Genomic DNA, 17,680 nt, shown 5'->3' with positions numbered 1-17,680 from the left:
TTTTGGACCTACTGAACTGCTGTAGATACTTCACTATTGCCTATGGATTCTTACCAACACCCAAGTTACTGATACTCTAATCTATTTTCGTGACAATCACTGTGCTAAGAGGTGTTGAGGCAAAATGGGGGGGTGGGAGAGATGACCATATGTAGGGTGGGTGGGCTTGGATTGAGCTCTTGTTATGTTGAATACTGAGCATGAATTCCCTGAGGGGATCCTAAATTGTAGCATGACTGGATGAAATTTCTTATGTAAAACCAATAAAGTTTGTTCAAAAAAATGCAGCGTCCAACCTAAAGAATAGACATTTCTCCAAACAACTGCAATTTAAATGAGTGCTGAATCTAGAAATAAGCTTCAGATGTTTAGATTTTCCTAAAGATTTTTGAAATGTTGGAAATGTCCCTATAACATGTTTTTCCTTCCAATTACATTACCACTCTCGATTGAGTACCTCTATTTCTCATATACTCCCATTCAAAATTTCTGCAGGCCTTGCTAAACCAATAGAAAAAATGCAGAACTCATTGAAGATCAGTACTGTAACTAGAGACAGAATGTAGCACTGGTAGCTTTCAATGTAGGAGAAAAAACACTGCCAGCACGTGCAGAGGTAGTAATTTAGTGTGAATACAGCTCACTTAAGTTGATGGCTTAGCTATAGAATGGGCATCTGCAAAGTGGCACTTTGCAGGAAATACACCAAAATAAAGTCACTCCTTCACTCACTCAAATCTCTCTCCTTTTCCCATTTGAAGGGTAATAAATGATTTGTTTTATGATGAATTGACTGAATAGTCTAGGTGAATGGGAGAACCAAGGGTCACAAACATGTGAAAGGATCAGGAAGCATGTCGGCTCACTAGAACATAATAGGGGCAGAGTATCTACTTGTTTCAAATAACTTGTTTTCTGAACTTTCAGGAAACTAAACAAACACATGTAATGAATGCACTTTGATGGAGTTTTTTTTGCACTAAATTGACAAAAATTAAAAAATGTTTGTACTGATGTACTACTGCTTCTGCAATTTTTGAGGTTCTCTTTGACGCAATTTCGAAAACACTAAGGAGAAGTAAAAAAAACAAAATCACTCTACGACCTCCTCGCCAGCTTGTCAGACAGGAAACAGGACACCTGTCAAATATCCAGGAACAGCCAGAGAAACACACACTTGGAAAGGGAAGTAACGAATGAGCCTGGGTAGCATGAGACAAGTAAGGGGCAATGGTGGGGTTGGAAAACAGTGACACAATGGACAGAAAACAGCAGTAAGGCAAAAAACTAAACGACCCATTACAACACTTCTGCTGTGTTATCTACTTTTAACACTACAAATAACGTGACAATATTAAAAAAGCAACTCTTTTTTTTCTATTTACATTGGTGGCTTCTAGCCCTGAGTGGATGGTTTGCTTTCTCTTTCCTGGATTTTACACAAAGGTGAAAGGCATTGTAGAACCAGCAATTTCCTTTGCCAATAGGCTGAAGATAATGCAAACCTGAGAATGAGAGCTAGACCGTTGGACCACAGAGAGTCAATTCACCCTTCAACAGGTCTGCACTTTCAATCTATCCAACAATGCATCCCCGGCAAATTCTGATATAAGAAACTTGATTGCTGGGGAAATTATTCTCATTGTTTCATTTAAAACTAGGCCAGGACTGGCGCTACCCAGAGATTTACGTGTGGGTTGATAGGGTGGAGCCGGTTTGACTACTGGTGGGGGCCAATTTTTGTGCAGGGGACAAGCCAACCATATTCATGCCCCCAGCACTTCTAAATACACAATTCAAAACAAATATTTTTAAAGCATTCTTTAAAACATTTTTTTTATTTGGTTGGTTTGTGTCTCCTGCAAACAGGAACCTACAGGCAGTAACGTTGGGGGTGCCGCCGAGCTCTTTGCCAGGGCCGGTTTTTGGCCGATTTTGTTACAGGGCCGATTTTGCAGCAACCCGTAACAAAATCGGCCCCCAGGGGTCCAAAACCGCCCACCCCCGTGTGGCGCACCGGGGGATTGCCTGGTGCCCGCTACGGCCAGTCCGGCCCTGAGTCCAACCCTGTTTAAAGCCATTTCATGACAGGCAGAAGAAATGCCTTTTCAATCTCATTCTCATGTTCAAAGCCATTCAACTGTAACTAATTCTTCTCCTGCAACAACTTGCATTTTTTTAAATGTCTTCCTGCACATTTTGTATTGTGTTAGTGAAAAGTCCGTGTATTCTCCATTATCCAGTATCACTCTTTATAGCATATTCTCAAAGCAGCACTCCAAAATGTTCCTGTGCGAGTCATTTCTACAGATTCAAGAGTGAAAATGTTGAAGTAAAATGGTGAAACAACATAAATATGTTCTGAGATCATAAAGGTTATCAATTTGAAAGCAATGCAAATACCATTAACTACTGAAGACAAACAGATGAAACATGTTCTGAACTCTCTAGAGGATCGAATACATACAGAAGCTTTAGACTGCACAGATTCGCTTTCACAGAACCAGCATGCTTTTGTTTCTTCTTTTTGTGGCTTAGTGAATTGAATGGTATCTTTTTAAGAAATGTTGCTTTTGATCCTAAGAGCGGCCTTATTTTTTTCCAGTGAGCTTGCTCCATGGCATTTTACCATTACTGATACAAACTAACATCCTGATGCAGTGTAAAAGCTACTCATTCTTTACATAACACAAACACTGATTATGACAACCAAACTCCAATGCGCACTTTGCACATGTCTAGAAAAATAACCCTGAAACCGAGAAAAGCTGAAGTATCAGCATCTTAAAAGTGAGCTAGGATTTGTAGAAATAGCAGGATTAATCATGTTCATTAACTGATAATTTTCTAGTTTTAACAAATTCGTTATTAAAGATTATTGATGGAAAAGCTTGCCATGATGCAAAATAACACAAAGTTATTAATATGAAGCAGTATACCTATGTAACAAATGAGTCTTGCAAATGATTGTGCCAATGTTAATGAAGCAACTTAGCATCTCTACTGCCTTCATTGTAATGCTCCATAGCAAATGAAAAACTTGTGCAAATAAAACATGTTACATTGTATCTGACTGAAACTTTCAGCATACATGTTTGATATTATTAAAGTTTTAGATTTCCTAAAATGATTTTATTATAATGATCTTTAAGAAAAGTTTGCACATAGGTACTTTTAAAATTGTGGTAGAAGGCCTTATTTAGAGTTGGACATTTCTATGTAATAATCACTGACGACGTTACTATTATTTCTCCATATGATCTGCTTAGATTATTTCATTATGCTTGAATTTAGTTATGAGTTTATTTTACTAAATATGTAGTGCTAACTATAAATGCATTTAATTGCCTTTTTCCGTAGGCCTGCATTACTTCATGGTCAGATGTGATGTACTCTTGTTACGTTTTCACAATGTTGCCTTCTTTAAAATATTCACACTGCATTCCTAAAAGGACAAGATACTTTCTTCGTACTTCTTTGTGAGTGAAATCATGGGAACATGAACTTTCGACTTAATAGATAAAGAGCAACAAAGAAAATAGGCTCTTTGTCAACTAACCTGTGAGGACGGATTTGACAGTCGTTTCTCATGAACAACATGGGAAAATATGTTGTAGTATAAATTCTATACCCGGTGAGCAGAAGAATGGTCATTTGATGTTCAGACCATTAAATGGTGACAACTGATGTCATGAAAGGCCGATTTGGGACATGAAATTGACTTTCCAAGGAGGAGGGATGGAATATCTCTCTCGATATCCTACCTACCCACCATAGCATCAAACGGAAGGAGGTGTGGCGCCGCGGCTAGGGCGACTGACTCCGGAATCTGGGGATCACGGTTCGATCCCCGGCACCGGCGGCAGATTAGCCCAGCACCATGTGACTCTGGGCAATAGCTTGCTTAATCTTCCCGATGGCCCCCAGCGCCTAGAGACCCTTACGGGTGATTGTGCGCTTTACAAAAGTGGATTATTATTATTACTTTCCATGGCCCTTGCTTTTTTACCTTTGCTGATGAACTTGCCTGCTGGACGATTTAAAGATGTCTGATGAGAGACCAGACTTGGACTTTCCGGATTATAGCTCTATTCCCCTTGCCCATGCCCAGGGACATTTCCTTAGTGGACTCTAATCTGATTTCTTTCACACAGCTAACCAAACTCTTTTGAACCATCATCTCACCTTTGTTGGTGGCAGGAAACCTTAATCTGAACCATTCACTTTATGGATTTTTGTATTAAGCAATAGATTTACTTGAATTAAATGTGTAGTCTTCTACTATGAGCTTTAAGAATCAAGACTAAACTTCTTAAAATATTGCCTATATGCATTGATTTTGGATCTTTAGCACAGTAACCAAATGATCTACTATTTGTTTGAGTCTTTATTGTATCTTAAAGTTCTTTCGCTAGAAACTGTGCTCTCATGTCTAATGCATGATAGAGAGAGTCACAGTCTGAGAGTAATGTCCTTAAACTTTATCACTGATTTGTGAGTTGACTACTAATTTTTGGTCCTCATTGGGTGCCCAACAGCTCAGCACCCTGATTTCTCATCCCACACTGCGACAAAGCAAGATCCATCGGAGGACAATGCCTGCGTGGTGAGGTATAAAAAATTAGTAAAGTGACTACGTTGTGAAGTCATTGTTGGGCCCAGAAAAGAGAAAAGAAAAAGAAAATTTCTGCTGCAACAACCCCATTGCTCCCATTTAATTATATTCACTGTTGTGGATGGGCAGATCTTGGCACTACACTCACGTAACATCTTAAACAGAAAGACTAGCCAAAAACAGGGAGGAATTCAGGAAGAAAGAAAAATATTATTTAGGTTTCTCTTTCCTGGAAATATCCAAATGAACTTTGAAGGAAGTCAGCAATGACTCAAACTTAAGAACATCCGATTTTGGCTAAATTTTACACTAAAAAAGCTCGACTGCCACCATTTATATACAGTGCTTGAAAACACATTTGACTATTATAAAAGATGGAACTGATGGTTGTGGTTTACTATTATGCCTAGGAAATGACAAAATGTATTGCTTGGTTGCTCAATATGGCACCTGTCATGGTCATCTTGACATTAGAGAGTGTCTTACCTTTGACCAGTTTATCCTCTTCATAGTAACATCTGGTTTGTACATTTTCTTTGGCTTCATTCCATAAGGCAAAGATGGTGCTGCTGGAACTGGTGGACCACGCATATTACCAAACATTGGTGGTGGTGGTGGTGGTGGCGGAGGTGCACCAAAGAGCGGTGGTGGAGGTGGAGGAGGCGGAACACCACCCGGTAACGGAGGAGGCGGTGGTGGAGGAGGGATTGCACCACCTGGAGGAGGTGGTGGAGGAAGAGCAGGTGATAATCCAACTGCAGTAGAAGCAGCTGGAGCAGTAGGCTGCAATAAAGAAATATATAACCCAAATTAATCTCTGTAAAGAATTTTGAATATATAAGAGAATGTGTAAATTAGTAGCACAGCCTGTTTTTGCAATTTCTTAATTATATTTAACCTATTAATATATACAGCTTTAGAGATGCAGCATTAGTTACACATTTAAAAATTACATTTCTTCTCTTTTAAACCCAAATGAGTCTAGGATACTGAATGTGGATAAATCACTTATCTCAGCACACTAGTATATTCTAGCCACTAGTTTATAATTTACTCTGAACAGTCACATGTGGCTGAAACAGTTTTAAACAAATGAAAAGAGTATTCTTAAACATATGTGACCATATCATATAAATACATTTGTGTCAGTGATGTTCAATTGTTAAGGAGATTGTGTCTATTTCCCACAAAACGTTTTCTGTTATGCATATTTGAATTTGTAATCAGAAAATAGAGAGGTAACAGAAAGAAAGGAAGAGTGTTTGTACACTCTTTCACAAAATGAGTAAAGGTCCTTCAATAGTATACACAATTAACTTTTATTTCATCCTTGGACATATTCTTTGTACATGATGATCAGACACACAGCCAACGCGTTTCGCCCAGGTTGGGCTTCCTCAAGGCAGATGCACAGAATGCGCTAGTGTAGAGTTCAACAGCAATCTGAAATGCTTGTAAATTCGAAATCTCCAGCATTTCAAATTGAAGAACGTTGCGTAGACACGATATATTGAATTAGTACAGCAATAGACGCAAAATACCTTTCATGGGTTCATAATCTTCTGGGTAACTTCATTCGATTCAAGGTAGCAGTGTACACTGTGATATGTGTCACTGTCGATATGGGGTAGAGTTTCTAACCACATCCCACACCGAACGCCATGTCTATCATCCCGCCGTCTCTCAGAAGTTTGGAAGCCTCACGGTTCACAGTGTACACTGCTACCTTGAATCGAATGAAGTTACCCAGAAGATTATGAACCCATGAAAGGTATTTCGCTGTTGAACTCTAGACTCAACGCAGCTAAACTAGCGCATTCTGAGCATCTGCCCTGAGGAAGCCCAACCTGGGCGAAACGCGTTGGCTGTGTGTCTGATCATCATGTACAAAGAATATGTCCAAGGATGAAATAAAAGTTAATTGTGTATACTATTAAAGGACCTTTACTTATTTTGTGAAAGAGTATACAAACACTCTTCCTTTCTTTCTGTTGCCTCTTTATTTTCTGATTGCTTATATGTTTATGGTTCTTGGGTGGTGGACCTAAGAGGCGGGCAGCATTTGTTAAAATCATTTGTATTGACATGGGTGTATAGAGAGGGTTGTGCAACTAATTATTCCTTACTGCCCTGTTGCTGTTTTCTGCTATATTTGAATTTGTAAATTGTAGAGCTTACAGATGGTATTTATATTTGCTGTGTGAAATGTTTTTGGGGAAACTCCACTAGCAGCAATGAAACAATTATGTGGTGGAATATTTTTGCTGACACCAAGTATTGTGCAAATTATTACCAACATTTTATGAACCGCCAACATCAATTGCAACTGACTCAATCTACATGACATGGCCGATTCCACCAACAAAATAAAACAGCACGTGCCCAAAACATTTTATGAGAGACGGCCCACAGAGGTGGCTACCATCCTTGTCTCACTCATCTTGTCTTCTTCTTGTCCTTTACTGTATCTAAAACATGAGCACCCTCCTCATATATTTCGAACAATTTCTCTTTATCCTCACTCACAGCTATCTGGTTGTGCGAGACTGGAAGAAAGTCACAAGTTCAGGTGAACTGTGATGAAGCGATGGGTCGGATACAGGGACCAGGTTACTCTAGTTGAAAAGTTACCCTTTCAGTACCCCCCATTCGCGGTGGAGGGCCTGCCGAAAAGCGTTGCAGACGGTCATCACTGTAGCACTAAGAGCAGGCCTTGCATCGCAGATGGTCATAACTGTAGTGCGAAGATCTTAATGTCATTGCGAGGTGCCGGCCGGAGCTTCGTGGTGGCAATCACCATGAGTGGTTGATGCTGTAGCAAAGAATTGGCTTTAGAGACAGTCGAGTTTGCAGGCTGTGCGAGCATTAAGGTTTTGGTGCCAATGGGCCTTTTTGCGGACAGGACGAGCCCAGAAACTTCAATCCAGCCTCTCTGAGGCCACATCAAGGGTTCACAACCTCAGGGGTATCAGCTCCAGCTGGATCTAGGTGCTGGTTTCGGAGGCTGTGAGTCTGTTATGTTAGACAAGTCCTTGGAGTCACTCTGGGATTCCTGGGCTCAGGTGTAGCTCCAATTCCTCTGACTCAGACAGGAGGGCAGTAATCCAGCATGGTTGCAGTCCAGCAAGGCAGCAGCCCAGCAGTCCTTTCAGGAGCACGGCAGTCCTTCTTCCTGCCAGAGTCTTCATAGGTCCACAATTGTACTGAAAGGTTGGTGTCTAATAATAATAATCAAGTCACTTGTAGGGTGTATGGCTACTTCGCACCGAAGTGTCTCGTGCTAGGTAACATGACCCAGAAGCCCAACATGGTAGCAGTAGATGACACCTGGACCATTAAGTTGGTCCAACGCTTTGCAGAACAGTAATTCTGAAGAATCCTGTCTAATTGGAAGAGGCTGGGCATTCCAGCGGTTGGCTGCCAGAAAGCAAAAGGAGCATCCTCTAATCCATGCCTTTTTTACCCTCTGTAAACATATTTATACCTGGTGCATCTTTGAAGGGGGATGAAGCTTCTAGAGCTTTCCCTTTCAAGTGCACACGTTTCCTGCCTCCCCTGCCTTGGCTCCAGACTATCTATAGGGGGTTTCAAGCCCTTTGTTTGGAGGCATAACACTGCCTATTCAAGTATAAGTAGCGCTGCGCCCAGCTCCGCCCTCCCATCATGCTAGTGATAGCCCAGCCAGGCCACCTACGCCCTCCAGTGTGTGTGGTTGTCTAGGAGGAATACATAAAGCCCAACTGTCAGCTTCACCCAGTCATGTGACCCATAGACAGGCTACAGGCACTGAGGCAGGAAAATGGCAACTTTCTAAAAGTGGCATTTTCAAAATTGTAATTTAAAATCCGACATTACCAAAAGAGAGAATTTTACAATTCCAAAGACACCAAACATCTGAGAGTTACAGCCCCAGTGTTATCCTATGGGAGAGGTAGGACGTGCACTAATGAAAGACAAATGTAAGAATTTTTCACTACCAGGACATGTGAAACTAAAAAGTATGTGTCCCCCTTTTTAAGTACATTGCTCCCTGCCCTCTGAGCTCTCCATCCATGGCCTACCCTCGGGGTGACTTACATGTATTAAAATGGAAGGTTTGGGCCTGGCAATAGGTTTATTTTGACAGGTTGAAATGGCAGTTAACAACGTCACATACAGGCTGCAGTGGCAGGTCTGAGAAATATTTACAGTACTACTCAAGTGGGTGGCACAATCAGTGCTGCAGGCCTACTAGTAGGATTTAATTTACCGCCACTGGGTACATTTAGTACCACTTTACTAGGGACTTACAAGTAAATTAAATATGCCAATTGGGTATAAGCCAATTCTGGCATGTTTAAAGGAGAGAGCACTTTAGCACTGTTTAGCAGTGGTAAAGTGTGCAGAGCTAAAGCCAACAAATAAAGTCAGCAAACTAGGAGGTTTGAATGCAAAAGGTTAGTGGGAAACCTTGCCATGGATGCCAGGTCTAACAGTCAATGATTTCGTTAAACCTACCTAAAACCTCTGAGCAGTAGATCTGGACTACCAAATATGCTCCTACGCACTCTCTGCCTCATGTGCATTTCAAACAGACCTCTGAGGTTTCACAAAATTAGTTTTCCCACAAATGTATTGACACCCAGAAAACACTCAAAACAAATTACTATATCCAAAGAAAATCTAGATAGAGTTGCAATATACACACATGTTACTCCACAATTTCTTGTGGATCTCACTTTGCACGTTATATTCTCATCTTAATACACATTTGTCTGGACCCTCTTTACCCATCAGTCAATCGAAAATGGTATAGCTCCAGTGTGAGCTGTCTAACTTAGTGCATGGTCAAAACTCTGATACAAAATCAATAAGATTGCCTCTCCAGTGATTCTCCCAATGAGTCTGCTACAAGTCCTTTACTTATAGAAATAGGAAAAGTATTGATATCTGCGCTATGGGTCTTCCACATCCGGTCCTCAAACTTATTAAAGCCTCTTTCCTTAAAAGTCTGCCGACATTTCCTATCCTCACATAGATCCACTGATGTTTTCTTCCTGTACCTAACCTATGAAACAGAAACATTGTGACCCAACCCCTCCTTTCAACTAACTTCCATCTTTATCCTTTTCACTGTTGTACTAGCTTAGGTTTGCATATTTTTTAAATACATTTCAGATGCCCTGAAACAGCCTCAAAGCATCCTGATAGCATAATGAAAGAAGATCAACAACATAAAGTAATCGGAATCAAGACCGGTATGGCCAGGATATACGATAAATATAAGCTACACTCGGTAACTCTCATCCCCTTTCCCTAATCATTAGGCTTCCTTCACTACCTGGGCTAAATAGGCATTGGTTTGACCTAGATAGTGGCTTGAGCCGGTTGACGCAAGTAATCACTGGGGCCTTAGGACTATAAAAAGATTTGGATAATCTGGCACATATATAAGCCTCCTTTTCCAGTAGTTTTTTGCTTTTGTGCTTTTTATATATTTTCGCTCTCCACGCAGATCAAGACAACAGTACCAAAAATTCCTTGGTAGTGCATATCTTACAAATCCACAAAACGAGTAAAACACAACTCCTTTACAGCAATGTTACTTATAATAAGTGTAAGCGAGAATTTATCCAGATTACTATGGTATGCCGGCTTCAAACTATTCAAGACAAAAATTATTTTGATGATGATAGGTGTCAGATTGACTTCTGGGTGAAATCCCACTTATTTGAAAGGACCTATTTTGTTACTTCCACCTTTTCCAATGCCTGGATCAGATTTAACTTCCTACTGAATGATCAATTCATGGAAAAGAATATGGCATTTGAAACATAGGCTCAAATAGATTCTCATTTTTGGCCTCCACCTTTCCAATCTGGTTTTTTGTTTCATGTTTCAAGACTAAATGAAACATCAAAGGTCTAGGATGATCTCATGCCGATGTCAACTTTTCTTCCTCCTCTTTTTGCTTCCTTCCATATCTATTCTTTCCTGAAGCTCCCTTATTTGTACTATGCAGTGCTGAACAATATTTCACTTGTGAAAATGTACGCTGCTTAAGTATTTTGATGAAATTGTATTGCACATAACTCAAATTTATATCATAGAGCTTTGCATGCCCATATCGCCAAATTAACACATTCTAAAATTAGCTCTGTGTTTTTTGGGGTCCTGAATTGAAAGACATATTGCATATTGGGATGATTTTCAATCAAATCGAGCACAGAAAAAGCACCTTTCTATATTGTCAAAAGCAACAAATAGTGTAAATAATGCATTTAAATATTTTGTATGCAGTATATTCGCTCAAAACGTTATAAAAAATCAATGCTGCATAATATTCTCCCTCTGTCTAAACCCACAATGTATTCCTGAAGGCATCACCAGCGAAACCCAGGTTTAGTTCATCCTACCTCAAAATCCTGTACGTTTGATGTGATTTTATCTGGTTTCTGTAAATTACCCAATTGTGTCTTTTGTGGCAGTGAGAGGTTAAACAAGTGTAAATTACTCTCTTTAATTTTGTTTGAATTGGTTTTGCCTCCAATATAGATGTGGCCCAACATCTGGTAATCACAATTACCATCCTGCTGCCCTTGGCCCTTTCTCTGTGGTCTTTTTAAAATGCTAATTATTTTCTAGGCAAGTGACTCCAGTTGGACCTTGCCATGGCCCTGTCCTGGGTTACTTGGACCTTCCATTTAGTTCACAATACCTTTCCTCCCAGAGAGTTCAGTCATTCAGGTACAGAGAGAGGAGTAATTCGTGGGACAAATAATTGGGCAATGAGGGATATGTAGTATCTCATAACGAAGGAAGCCCATCACTCCTCTCACCTTCATTAAAAATCCCCTTTTGTACTACTGGGCCTCTCATCTTGCGGCGGTGAATCATATAATTTATGACCCCCCTGGGGGACCCAGGCTATGCTATGGATCGTGGACAGGCACCAGGTGGGGATATTGTTAAAGCTTTATATGCCAAACCGGGAAGATTCACGTTGCCGGGCCCGATGGCACATGCGGTGCATATCTGGCACATGGCTACCAGAGGTTTGGGATGGGAGGGGAAACTGACGATGGCCACCCCCCAGTTTGGCTCGGAGAGGCTCGGGAGCTTGTGGAAGTCTAAAGGGTTCGATAAGTGGGACCTTATCGGAATTAGTCAGATTAAAGATATATGGGGAAGGGCTGTGTGCAGACCTTCGAATCTCTCCAAAAACAATACAGCCTACATGAAAATGAACACTTTCAGTATCGGCAGATTAGACACGCCCTTCTCGCCCGCAAAGCCTAGAGGCACAGAGCTTCCAGAGGCTTCCCCCCTTGAAGACCGAGTGCTTGACGGTCACCTCTCAGAAAAAACATTTCCCTAATCTATAGGAAGCTTGTAAATAATATGGAGGACCCACATGGGAGCATTAGAACAGCGTGGGGAGCAGACGGATTGGAGTATGAAGATTTGGTGGAGGCTGTCTCCTCCCCCAAGGTGGTTGCAGTTCAGATGAGGCTTAGGTTGGTACAACTTAAGATCTTACATAGATCATATATCACAGGGCCTAGATTGATGCACATGGGGAGAGCGACGAGCGGAGACTGTAGGAGAGGTTGTGGAGAATTGGGCACTTACATGCATATCCTATGGCACTGTGATGAGATACAAAATTATTGGATGAAAATACACGATGTGATTACAGAAGTGCTGGGGGCGGAGATACGACCGGAAGCCCGGCAATGTATATTGAATGTATGGGAACCCACGGATTTGAATGGATATCAGAAACAGTGGGTGACGTTGGTGTGTATGGTGGCAAAGCGTAACATTGCTCAATTGTGGGGAGCCAGCCAGTCACCCCAGCATATCAAGTGGGCCCTGGATCTAGACTAGTGTATGTTTAGGGAGAGGGCTGTGTATGTGACTAGGGGTTGTCCGAAGAAGTGGGGGAAGATCTGGGGGGCCTGGAATAGTCACTGTGGCGGTTTGTGTACACCCTCGACGAGACAAATAGAAGTTGAAACACAGTAATCCCCTGATCCCAAAAATGTTGCATATTGTAATCTATGATTCTGTACGAATGACAATTCAAACCTTGCAATGATGTTATATGTTGCTCACCTGATGCTATTGTTTTGTTTGTTCCTTTTTCTTAATAAAAATAATTTAAAACAAAATAAATCCCCTTCTGCCACTACCTCTAACTTAAGCACTCTGCTCCCACATGTTTTATAGACACCCATTCACCCTCTGAACCACACAATAACTAGTGAGTGTGCCATCTTTGCCTTTTACTGAAGTTTGTTTAGAGTATTCTGGGTTACGCCTTCCCCTCACTTGGATGAACCCCAAGATCCTCTACTGAGGTGTCTGTTGACATTCATGGGTTACACCTTCTGGGTTTCTGGATAGATCCCATAGATCCTATACAGATAATTTTATGGAACTCTTTAGGTTAAATGTCGCCATTTCTGGGTGGATCCCAAAGACCCTCTACTGAGGAGTCTATGATTTTCCTAGGGTTCACTTTTCACTTCTTCTGGGCATACTTCATGCAATTTCCTGGGCAACCACTTCTCTGCTTCAGGTTGCTTCCTATCGAGAGTTCACTGAGTTGCCCATGAATTTCCCAAATTCTCAATCAAGTATGTCGAAAAAATGCGGTAGCATTCATGTCTCTGACACACATAACTACACAAACACGTGCATGTAGATCACCAGCAACAGGTTCACAAAAACAAAGCCAGGCATTTTCGTTAGGACCTCTTGCTCCTAACCCAACTCTTCCACCATAGCTCAAAATGCAACCATACACCTCTCCAACAACACTACTCGCAATCACTCCTGACAGTCACCGTGGCAAGTAATCACACTGGTGACAGTCACTTTCAACACCAATATCAAATAAGATAAAATAACATACCATATCTTACTTAATGCAAGGTGGAGTTCTTTGTAGCTGTTACAGATTCTGATAAATAAGATACCTTTTGTGTGACATTTCAATGGTTTACTGAATAGTGATGGTTAGTATAAAGAAAACAGACAATGCATAGTTCAAATAGACGTGAATTGTTAAGCTCAGTGGTGGACTTGTGCTAATATGCAGCCCGTCATTTAGGTGCCACTCTTTCCAGATCTGCATGGTCCAAGTGTACAAAACAGTGCCAAAAGTAACTATTTTAACGTGAAATTATATTAAAGATTCCTTTAAAGCATTAGTTTGAAAGACAACACCGGGTGGGCACAATACTGGAGTGGTGCCAGAGCTAAACTGATACCTGCTATATCAGACAGAAGTTTATTGTGGGTGTGATGTATTGCAGCAGCTCAGTCTAGTGGCACTGAGTGATTGAGGAGTCATGCAGCGGAAGGCAATATAACAAAGCTGGGAGGGTGGTTACTGAAATCAGCACCGCGATGATGAGGTGGGTGGCCCTTTGGAGACGCTATAAATGCTGTCAGTGTCAGAGAATATGAGAAAGAGCAACGCTGCAGACAAGCTCTTGATCTGATCCTCAAACTAAAGGAGAGTCAATCTAAAAAGAAATAATGCACAATAAACGCACTAGCACAGGCAACAGGAGAAGAACAACATCTGGATTTAATATTTATTCAATAAAGACATGCATTATCTACATACTACTTAAACATAACTTTACAGGAAGAGAAGCAATTTCTTGGTAACAATAATATTTAATATTTAATAATTGTAATAATTAATTTATGTTAACCAGTATTTATTGTCTTCAGTTTGTCAATGTAAACATCAATATTATTATTCCTAATAGCTAAAAAATGTGAGTTCTGAAATAGACCCGTAAATATGACCAAACACCTTACTGAGTTTGACAAAGTTCGCATCCACCGGAGCTGTCAGAATACTCTCTAATAAGAATTACAAATCATGCCTCGGCATTGATCGCTGGTGAGAAGTGTCAGAAAGGGTCCCAGCCTGTCTTAGAAGATAGCTTTCCTAATCGTATTTTGTAGCCAGTGCATTAAGCAGCTCGGTCATTTAGCATGACCAGCATAATATAGCCTCAAGCCAACCACTGCCTGGATGAAAAGTAGCTCCATATACCTGTAAACCACAACGAAAACCCCCTCAGAAACACCAGGTTAATGTACACTCTTGAAATGCACTGCTCATGTACATTCCAAACCATCAAAAAAGGATGGCCGCAGAGCTTGATTTTATTGGGCACGTTATTCGTGATTTCGATTCAACATGTATGAAAATAAACTTGCACGACAAACACTAAATTTTGCATACATATATATCGACAAACATTTTTTAAATTCAAGTCGCCGATTGTACCACTGCCTTGCTTTCCACACAGTTTTGACTCTTCCTTCAGAACCCCTTTTTAATAATCTTCTCTTATACAACGTTCCTTTCCCTTTATAAATCACAGCCAAGCAGTTTAGATACATCCTCGGTCTCTGCAAACACAATATTGATTTTTTCTAATAAAATACAATAAGACCAAAATCACCAATGTTACGCTAGTATACTTTGTCTGGTCTTGCTTGCAACTGAAACATCAAGATAAAGCCGGCTAAACTCGAAAAATGTGTCAACTATCATTTGACTAGTCTAGAAGGGAAAAGGAAGCAGCTTAATCAGGGATAAAACTTTAGCAGCTGCGATTCAATGACAGCTAACAGGTTGGAGCCACACAGAGAGCAAAGTGGTGACATGTCTCCTTCTGCAGTCAAGGATCGAGCATCGGATACTCATTGCACTGATGGCCAAAGAGAGAGACAGAGATTGAGATATAATTAATTACAGCATCATGGTCCAACGAGAAAAACCGGGCACAAAAATTGTGAAAAACGTTCATGTGCACAACTGTAGGGAGCTAGAGTCAATGCAACCACAAATGGGAAACAGTCAATGCAACCACAAATACAAATGGGAAACAGTCAATGCAACCACAAATGGGAAACAGCCAATGCAACCACAAATGGGAAACAGCCAATGCAACCACAAATGGGAAACCGCCATTACAATGCAGATGTTTCCCCGCATATACTGAAACACACGTGTTACAACACATGCACCGTTACCAAGCACAGCCTTTATGTTGTAAAGCTATGTGTGGCAAAGGTATGTGTAAGGTAAGGGTGGTCTACCGGCGTCGTTAGAGCAAATGGACCCTTCTGCTTCCTCTGTACGGTGTGCATTGCGTCTCAAAAGAGCTTGAGAGGTGACGTCGTGGGGAGGAGAGGGGGATTTTAAATTAAGATTTTTAAATGTACTTAATGGTTTTAGGGCAGAGGAGGGGTTTTCTTTATACAGACTGAGGCCGGAGAGGCAGGGGGTAGGGGTCAGCTTCGAGGGCACAGGGGCGGGGTAGTTTGAAGAAGGGCCAGGAGAAGGGAGCCATGCATGGGTCCGGTTTAAGAGTTCAGGGGAGGGGTATTTGTTACAAGGTCCCCGTTTAGGGCTCAAGGCAAGGGAATGGTAGTTCTTAGACAGGCTGGGGTTGGGGGCGGGGAGTCGGGGAGAACGGCTCAGGGGTGGGGTAGTTTGAAGAAGGTCCGGGGGCTGGAGGGGTTGGAGTCACACAGAGGTCGGTTTTTAAGGTTCAGGGAAGGGGTATTTGTTAGAAGGGTTTGGTGCGCATGGGTACAGAGGAGGGGTATTTTTTACTTTTAAAAGGACGGGGGTGCAAGGGACCCGGCTTGGAGCTAGTGTCAGGATAACTGTATCACGAACATGCCCCTAACATGCATGCTTTTACAAAGACATTCGATGTAAAGGTATGCGTGGTAAAGGCATATTCATGGTAAAGGTTATGTGTGGTAATGGCATTCGCGTTACAACGCACGCATTGTAAAGGCATGCATTGCACTGGAATGTATTCTAATGTCATACAACCCTACAAATCCGCTAGTTATTACTGAGACATTATACAGTGATGCACATGGCGCTATGTGCATTCATGTTGTTATCAGAAATAATGGACTCTTGCAGTAGGCGCTGTTGCTATATAGGGTGAAATCAAAGCAAAATAAACATATATGTGTTGCTGAGGCAGTTTGGCTAACTAGATAAAGAACTTTTCACATAGTAAACACTTGTATGGATAGTTGCTTAAAATAATTGATAAAATAGTAAACAAAGGTAAGCTATGCGTTTTGGGGTGAATTAATAGATCTACTGTCGGTGGGATATACGCCACTGACATACAGTAGGACTCTCTCAAAGGAACACATGTCAGGTTGCTACTAAGAGGGCCCGCACTGATATAAGACTGGGTATCCATCTGGCACATATGGATTAACGTTCTAGGGCATGTTATATAAAGTTGCAGGGCTGCACAAACATTTGCAGTGCAGCTCAGATTTAAAATAGAGGACACTGGTTCAGGGGGTTGTGGCCTTCAATCAATGCCAGGTGTGCATTACCTGGGGCTGAATGTGAGCCTGCTGTTGCATCTGGAATCCCTTCACCTGCCTTTCGAGAGGGGGCAGTAGGGGGTGTTTGAAGACCCACATCAGGATTGGGGAGCGGCATCTGGAAGGAAAGCATGTATCGGTGGAATACAAATTTGAGACGGTAAAGCAGTAAAGGTCTCTGGAAGAGTGTGGCATGTGAGGACTCAGCAGCCTGATGGAGATGACATTAATGCAGGATAGAAGCAAAGATAAAGCTGGTGGGTCAACATGGAGTACGGAGATGCATTGGCTCACAGACACCAGAGCAACCGATCTTTGCACCACACAGGCCGTCTTTTCCCCAATAGGCCACCCAGCCAAGTGGCCATTGTGCCCAGTACAACAGTCTTCCTTGATTTAGAAATGGCTGGTATGGTATTGATATCTATCAGGACAGCCCTTCATGCATATTTGGGAAGCGAAGTAAATTTACTCAAGGAAAGGCCGCCATTAAAAATGGGTTGGATTCAATTGCCTTTACGGCAACATATACTGCACTTTTTAAAAGATACTTTACCTCTCCAGACACCACAAAATCTTCTTTTGCCACGGAATTACATTTTTGATAAAAAGTGTAAAATAACTTTCAAGCAAGTTTAAACCAATTTTTACGACCTGAATTGTAAAATGTATTTTTTCACG

General features: G+C 41.4%; 1 protein-coding gene across 2 annotated transcripts in view; it reads right to left on the bottom strand.

The window, feature by feature from the left end:
• The window catches only part of DIAPH2 (diaphanous related formin 2), a 4,230,744-nt gene that overhangs the window by 2,628,240 nt on the left and 1,584,824 nt on the right, over window positions 1-17,680 (bottom strand). For both annotated transcript variants that reach the window (XM_078688424.1, XM_078688425.1), the window contains one exon: window positions 5,102-5,398. In XM_078688424.1, the coding sequence (XP_078544550.1) occupies window positions 5,102-5,398 (297 nt within the window). The remainder of the gene's footprint in view (window positions 1-5,101; window positions 5,399-17,680) is intronic.

The sequence above is a fragment of the Lissotriton helveticus genome, chromosome 4_1 (assembly GCF_964261635.1).
Source record: "Lissotriton helveticus chromosome 4_1, aLisHel1.1, whole genome shotgun sequence".
Taxonomy (NCBI): domain Eukaryota; kingdom Metazoa; phylum Chordata; class Amphibia; order Caudata; family Salamandridae; genus Lissotriton; species Lissotriton helveticus.
Note: the sequence above shows the minus strand (reverse complement) of the source record. Positions and strands in the feature narration are given on the sequence as shown.